The following is an 8,074-nucleotide window of genomic DNA, read 5'->3' as shown; positions in this document are numbered from 1 at the left end:
TTACTCTCCTTCCCACCAGGTCCAGCAAACTTACCTGAATGTAACATTGGTGCGGAACTGCATGGCTCTTTGAATAGCTCCAGGCTCCAGCCTCCTGCACAGTGGCACAGCTGGAGTCAAAGTGAGTGTCAGTGACTGCGGGGCGGTGGAGCCCTCCTCACTGTGGCGGAGGCACTTCATTCAGCTGCGTACCCTCCCAGCTTAATGGAAGGGCCGACCCTGGCCTTCAACTCCGCCTCCTCCTCCCCTAGCTTTGTGTGGCAAGCCCAAGGCCCTGGACGTACTGCTACAGCTGCCCTATGCTACAATACAGCATGCTACATCGCCAGCAGCCAGTATGTGTGTCTCGACTCCTCTCTCCCCAGCTGATGCTAGCTGTAGAAATAGGTCATGCAGCGCAGCAGGTTCTTTCCAGGGCCAGATTTCAGGGGGCCTGAACATGGTCCCATTGAACCCTGCGGGCTCTAGGCGGGCACCTAGGTTGCCTAGAGGTAAGTCCGGCCCTGGTTGTAGAAATGGCAATGTTACAACAAGTACAACTAATAGTGATACACAAAACACAAAGCACACAAACTGGTATTGCTGCAAGATTTTATTAGTTTTACATCAGTTTTTAGTTAGAATCCATCCTATGAGCAGAATTTGCTGCATCTCTTGTAAAACTGGGCTGTCCTCCTTGACCCATCGTTCATCCTATTTGCGTTTCTAGTGAGCAGAGATGAAGGACACAGTGTTTACACTTTAGACTGAGGTCTGAGCACATGGAAAGTAAAATAAGTACAAGAGAGAAGTGGTAAATGGAGATAGACATACCGATCCCTTTTCTTATTTCTCGGGCATGCACACTGTAACACAGCTATTCATACAGCAAACCAGGGTTCCCGCACAGTCATCGTCCTCATCACAGACTGTCACTGGCATTAACAAAGTTAAAGAAGTGAATGAATATATATGTTCTTGGTGTTATGAAGAAAAACAATATATAGTAGTTCCTGATATAAAAGCTGTAATGGTGCTAACTTAAGAACCCTTTAAGTGGCTTATCCAGGATGAAGTTATAATGTCAAAATTTACAATGTCAACATTTGTTATGTCGGCAACACAATGTTGACAGTTATGATGTTGCCATTAAGTTGGCATCTACAGAATGTCGTCATGTTCACAATGTTGACATGTGAAATGTAGACATTCTGCAGGAACCAGAGAGTTAGGGTTAGGCTGTGTCAGTGTAAGGTTAGGGTTAGGCTGTGTCAGCATAAGGTTAGGGTTAGACTGTGTCAGTGTAAGTTTAGGGTTAGGCTGTGTCAGTGTAAGGTTAGAGTTAGGCTGTGTCAGTGTAAGGTTAGGGTTAGGCTGGGTCAGCGTAAGGTTAGGGTTAGGCTGTGTCAGTGTTTGGTTAGGGTTAGTCTGTGTCAGTGTAAGGTTAGGGTTAGGCTGTGTCAGTGTAAGGTTAGGGTTAGGCTGTGGCAGTGTTAGGTTAGGGTTAGGCTGTGTCAGTGTAGGTTAGGGTTAGGCTGCATCAGTGTAAGGTTAGGGTTAGGCTGCATCAGCGTAATGTTAGGGTTAGACTGTATCAGCGTAAGGTTAGGGTTAGGCTGTGTCAGTGTAAAGTTAGGGTTAGGCAATAGGAGAGGTGGTTAGAGTTAGGCACTGGGGGAGGTTTAGGGTTAGACATTAGGGGGAGTGTTAGGGTTAGCAATACTGCCAAAAATGTCCCAGGATTCTCCAGAAGCCATCAGGACATCGCCTCTGGCCACGGAAGACATCGCTGGAGCCACCAGACCCATTATCAGGTAAGTCACCACTAGACCAACAGGAAAGTTTTGTCAACATTCTAATCATGTAGACGTTTTATCAGTGTCTATATGATGAATGACAATGTTATGAATGTTGGCACCCGGCTTCACTAGACAAGTCTGGCAATAGGTCTTACTGGTTCCAAAGACCTCAATCCAACACGCATTTGGGTATTTTGCAGTAGTGATGCAGTTTACTATTTGATGTCTGCTCCATGCATTTAACTGAACTGAATCTCCCGAATCAGCTGGGACGCTCCAGAATCTTAAGTGTCCAAGTTTCCCGGTGGCCATCTGCAGCCGCCCACTTCCCCAGTGAGGTGGGCAGTCTGGCCAGCCAATGATGTGATTTGAGCTGAATCGCATCATTGTGTCTCACCCTTCACTTCACAATGCCGATAATTACAACAATGTATAGCGGGAGGCGGAGCAACAATTACATGATTGCATCATCATGTCTACTGTGCTGTACACTTGGCTACGATACACACCCCTGCACTGCCAACCAAGCTGCCCCCTCCAAAGGTGAGCAACTATGAATTAAACTCATTGTGATCAATGGAGTAAGACCTCTAGTTACCAGTCTCATATCAAATGTGTTTATAAGAACACTGATACTAAAATACAATATTGCTAGTAACATTTAAACACATTTTTAGTCATATATAAACACTAGCATTTGCCTGCAGCTTCACTCGCGTGGATGTCTGTTATTGCTTAGCGGAACTAATTTTACAAAGACTGTAGTGGCATCTAATTTTGTGATGTATATTTAATATGTAGTATTTGTCTTGGTGCTCCATCTACTGCATAGACATGTATACTGCAACTTCATGAGTCAGGATAAGCTGCTTGTTTAGTGCTTAATATATAGTTGGATTTTCCTGCTAAATAGACTACATAGATCTTGGGATATATATTGAGGAGCCTGTGCAAATTCCAATAAAAAATGTTAGTCTCCATAGTTCATAAACAGTCCCTACAAGTATATTTGTCCCCCAAAAATTATATTTATAAACATCTAGGGGTCTATTTACTAAGCAGTGTTAGGAGACAGAGTGAAAAGTGATAAGAAAGTGATAAGGTACCAGCCAATCAGCTCCCAACTGTCATCTCACAGGCTGTGTTTGAAAAATGACAGTTGGGAGCTGATTGGCTAGCACCTTATCACTTCCTTATCACTTTTCACTCTGTCTCCTAAAACTGCTTAGTAAATAGACCCCCTAGTCAGTTTTGGCTTGAGGAGCCTGCACCCTGCACACACAGAGTGTCAGGCATTTGGTTTTTCCTTTATTGCTCCTCTCCCTATTGTCACATTTAGATAATACATACCCCCAAGGAGTACATTTCTCCAAAAAAATTATTTGTACAGAAACAACCATTATAACTTTATTAGAAGTATAGATAATGTCAAACATATGAAGGTATGGGAACTTTTACTTGTTTGTATGTGAGTTATTAGCAGCTGTATTATGATAGGAAACTGTTTAGTAAAATGGTAAAATAAAGATTTCAGTTCCAATAATACATCATGTACAGTAGTTTATCAATAATAGTACTCCAATTATTCAGTCTTATGGGCAAATTTACTAAGAATCGAGATTGGGAGAGTTTGCTTTTTTTTTAACTCGATTAGCTTTGCCGAAACTCGGGTGATATGAGGCTCCTGAAAATCTCAAATTTACCAAGAAGTGAGTTTAGCTGAGAGTGAGATGTCCGATAGTGAAGCAGAACGTGATATCTCCCCCGAGTAGCACTTGTTGCAGGAGATTACTAACCCGAGATTGCAGTGTCTTCTCTCTGCAAAACTCTCCCGAGCAAGCAGCCTGCACATATCAGTGAGATATGTGAAGGCTGCTTGTGTTCTAGGCTGATAAAAAACAGGTTAAATGTTTAAAAAAAAATGACATAGGGTCCCCCCCCCTAAAGCTTATTCAGCTCCGGACTAGCCAGCCAGTCCTGGTTCCTAAAATTACAGGGAACAAAAAGAGTAGGGTTTCACAGTAATTTAGAAACCAACACCAGGCTGCAGGGCCAGTCCTGGTTTTAATTATAAGGGGGGAAAAATGCGTAGGGGTCTCCCTATTATTAAAACCAGCAATGGACCCAAAACGACTGGGGTGTAATGCCACAGCCTGGAGACCCTATTACCGGGTCTCCAGGGCTAAAGCATTCTCACCACAAGTCATTCAGGCCAATCCTGGGATCTCAGAGAAAGTGGGGACCCCCTCAAGTAGGGCCACCCCCCCAAAATAAACCAGGCTTGGTCTGAAGCCCAGGGCTCTTCCCCGCACCCCTGGTCTGTGGGTACGGGGGTAATAAAGTGATAAATATAGGTAAACTATTGTATATTACAGTGGGGCTACAGGCGCCAGCATGCCTGCCCTTTGGCACTTGTGAAATTACAAGTGCAAGCAGGCAGCCAGCTCCAGTACCCCCACTGCAAAATAAATAGTTAAATAAAGACACACACACACACACCATGCTTAGTAAAACTTGATTCCATAAAACCTACCCATTCACCAGGGCCGTAACTAGGGTAGTGCTGCCTGTGCCATGGCACAGAGCACCGCAGGGCAGGGTGGCACTGTTTGGGCCTGTCAATTTTCCTGTTTATTATCATTCTTACTTGTAGCTTCCTCTTCTTTTATCCCCAGCATCTCCCGGCTGCCCCATGAGTACCCCTATCTCTTCCCTGGCCCTTCCCCATGAAGCCATGGCCCTTTTTCAGGTGCATAATCTTATGTCCCTAATTAAAAAATGGGGGGGGCAATGCTCTCTCTGGCATAGGGCAACAAAAAGTATAGTTACTGCTCTGCTATTCACACATACTTACCTGCGTCCAGATGTTTCTGTCCCCTTCTCCAAGTAGAATCCACGACAGGAGCTGAAAAAAAGAGTCTATACTCACCTAGATCCTGGCGCTGTTCTCTGTAGCATCCAGGGTCTTGTTAAAATAATAAAACGACTTACCCGAACCAGGGCATATATGTGTAAGTATATGCTGTTGCATGTACTTACACGTCGCAAAATTACAGATGACCAAAGTCAGCTGTAATTTCTCATGGGCTGCGAGCCAATCAGCAGCCACTTTACATGTAGCTGCCACTCATTGGCTAGTTACACATGGGTTTCACGTGCAGCCTGGTGCTGGTACATAAATTACGGTGGAACCCTACTCATTTTGTTCCCTGTAATTTTAGGTACCAGGACAGGCTGACAAGTCTGGTGCTGGTTAGGCTTTTGGGTAGGGACCCCACGTAATGTTTTTTTTTAAAATGAACCCTTTTTTTCTAATTACAGGCAGAAACATACATGGATCACACTAATCTGTGTATGTTTCTGCCAAACTCGCGGATCACAGTAAGGTGAATTTATTTCCTGAATTTTTACAGGAGAGTTGTCCCATCTCATGAGAGTTTAGAAACTCTCTGCTTGGTAAATTCCTGAATCCTATCTTCATTAGTGAAAAGGTTCTCGAGTTTAGCCGATGGTGAATTGAAGAGAGTTTGCTAACTCTCCAGTATTTTCCCATAGCAAAGGAAATCTCTCTCCCGAGTTTAACATTAGTAAATTTGTGAGTGGAAAAAAATGCCCAAACTCTCCAGAGATTGCAAACTCTCCCAAACTTGATTCTTAGTAAATTTAGCCCTTAGTGTTAGCAACCTTTATTATAGATTTTATCATCTTTAGTAATGCATTAACGCATTATAGACAAACTATGGATAGGACTTTGTTGAAATTATCTACAATGTGTTTCTTACAGTTAGTGCACATGAAAAACCTGAGACTGATTTATTGTGCAGTATAAATGATGTTAAAGCTTAGAAATACTCACTGTATTCAGGATCCAAACACATTAGTCCGCAGTTGGTGTGACAGCACTTCTGAACTCCTGCACAGTTGGTGTCAGAATTGCAGTTTACAATTGTGCAGTTAGTTCCATCAGGGCACAGTGTGGTACAAGCTGAGGCTGAAGAGTTACTGGAGGCATTTGGGCAGTGGCCTCGCTTCTCTGCCAGATTCTCTGGGAAAACAAATATACAAATGAAATAAAACTTTGGTAACATAGATTCACAATGACTTAATTAACCTGAGACCTCCTCCTGATATGAGAACTGGTGATGGGAGAGGGGCTCTTAATCTGTTCCTCTCACTTACACACAGCAGAAGGAGGTATTTTATGGTCTGAGAGAATATTAAGCCTATGAAATGAATAAAGGTTAGTGTCATGACTGAGACATGGGGCACAAATTATTTGATACACTGAATTCTTATTCTTATGCATTGGTTCCACCCAAGAAATGTCCGCCTCTACTGGGTAAATAGGTGACAGGTTCACTGATAATATGTGTTGAAATTAATCTGCAATCTTTCTCTTTTTTATTTCAAGACCTACAGTATACCTGGAACATATTTTAGACATACTGTATTGTAGTTATTATCACTTATCTATTAAGTATAAATGTATTCTACAGTGCTTTGCTATGTTACTACGCAACACGGGAACATGCAATGAGTCCAAAGGGAAAAATAATGCATTAACCTACTGTAGTTCTACCATAAAATATTGCATAAATATAGTAGATCCCACTACAGATGTGTCCTCTTACAGTGTGACAGTAGTATCACCGAACAGTTACTCTCAGCACGACAGGTATCGGGAGCCCGAACTAAGCTGACTTTCTATTTTCTCAAAATGTGCTTGTTATTTGCACAAATTGGAAGCAGAAAATCTACTTTGCTATATTACACTGATCAATTTGATGTGCGACATTTGTACATCTGTGTGCGGATGAATCTGAGTCCTTATACAAAGAGCTATGATGCAGCGATCGCAGCTATTTCTCACGCCAAGTTATGTTGTGCTTCATCTGTAACTTTGGACATGTTTAAAACGAATTCATGTGCGGATAAAGTCACAGCCCAGCATCTCTGGTACACCATGAGCATCTTTTCGCTGCGTCTGCAATGTGAATAAGGGTCAAAATTTAAAGAATAAGACAGTACACTCCTCCTCTCGCAGCAACACAGTCGCGCTGGGCCTCTCACATCGTATGGTGTATTGAGGCTAGGTGTATGAGAACACATCTGTCTGATATATTCTACATAATGTACAGCTCATACTTTATACAGTGAACCCAATATATGTCTATATAGCATGGTTCCAGCTGTAGTGTAACCACATTTCCAAAGATAAAGTATTTTAGTGTACATTTCTACATGAAACTAATATAGTTATAACCACTGACAACAATGAATAATGCTTAGAATGAAGAGTCTGTCTTACCATGGCTTTCACTGCTGCTGTCATGACATAGAGCCACAGTCAACAGTGCAGACAAAATCAGAGCTCTGAGCATTCTGGACTCAAGTAATAGAACTCCTGAGATCAGTACAAGAAGGAAGCTGCTGTCAGTGTGCTGGGATGATGACTATGTGGTGGCAGTCATACAATATTTATACTGTTACATGCCCACGCACAAAACAAGCCAAACAAAAGTACTTTAAAGGACAAGTCCAGAAAACAAAAGTTTTTATATTATTCCATGATGTTTTTGAATTAAAGCAAGTCTTAAAATAGAAGCAAACATGATATTAATGAAAGAAAATAATTTCACCATTGTACATTATTGTATATTGTAAAGCCATATGATACGACATGTGATGAATGAAGTAATGTGATTCAGTGGCCTATTGTCTACTTAAATCTGGATTATTCTTATTGTTCTTTCAAAGCATTTGATACAGAATAAAATATTTAAAACAACTTAGTAATAATCTTGTCCAAGTAAACGCGCAGATTTCCTATATCCAAAATAGTTATCACTTACTTCAGGCACAGTGTTGAAAATGCATTACATTTCTATATATACACTATAGAATATTCTGTATATGAAAAAAAATGTAAAAGAATGTGAATTGATTTTTTGGAATAAGTTAGACCGTATTGTAATATAGAAATACTGTGTGAGATTGGTTTAGGTACTGCAAATTGGTGCTTTAATAACTTATCGCATTGAGTTAATGTATTGTAAGATAAACCTGGCAGCATTGGGTATGGCATCCCAACAATCAGAATGCTAACAGATTTCTGTAAGTATTACAACCCTTACACTAACCCTAACCTACCATTTCTGTAGCCTAACACTAACCCTCCCATCCCGCAACCTAACACTAACCATCGACCCTAACACTTACCTCCACAATCTGTTGGGATTCTGAAGGTCGGGATGCCACTGTCAGTATTGTGACCATCGGCATCCTGACTGTTGGGA

The 8,074-nt window shown here is 41.7% G+C and overlaps 1 protein-coding gene across 1 annotated transcript; it reads right to left on the bottom strand.

Moving 5' to 3' along the window:
* Nucleotides 1-574: 574 nt before the first annotated feature.
* On the bottom strand, nt 575-7,253 carry LOC148501452 (uncharacterized). The gene is made up of 4 exons (XM_088450487.1): nt 7,087-7,253; nt 5,635-5,823; nt 814-914; nt 575-705 (listed from the first exon to the last, which is right to left on the bottom strand). The coding sequence occupies exons 1-3, from the start codon at nt 7,157-7,159 to the stop codon at nt 826-828; spliced, it is 351 nt and encodes a 116-aa protein (XP_088306613.1). The 5' UTR covers nt 7,160-7,253; the 3' UTR covers nt 575-705; nt 814-825.
* Nucleotides 7,254-8,074: the final 821 nt, after the last annotated feature.

This window comes from Taudactylus pleione, unplaced genomic scaffold, assembly GCF_031769625.1.
Source record: "Taudactylus pleione unplaced genomic scaffold, aTauple2 ptg000518l, whole genome shotgun sequence".
Lineage (NCBI taxonomy): Eukaryota > Metazoa > Chordata > Amphibia > Anura > Myobatrachidae > Taudactylus > Taudactylus pleione.
The sequence above is the reverse complement of the archived record's forward strand: the minus strand, read 5'-3'. Positions and strand labels throughout refer to the sequence as shown.

Bases quoted from the DNA above. Each gene is read 5' to 3' on its own strand.
- LOC148501452 (XM_088450487.1), bottom strand. From the start codon at position 7,159: ATGCTCAGAGCTCTGATTTTGTCTGCACTGTTGACTGTGGCTCTATGT. The intron at 5,824-7,086 runs GTAAGACAGACT...TTGTTTTCCCAG, and splicing joins CAGCAGCAGTGAAAGCCATG to AGAATCTGGCAGAGAAGCGA. The intron at 915-5,634 runs GTGAGTATTTCT...TGTTAATGCCAG, and splicing joins GTGTTTGGATCCTGAATACA to TGACAGTCTGTGATGAGGAC.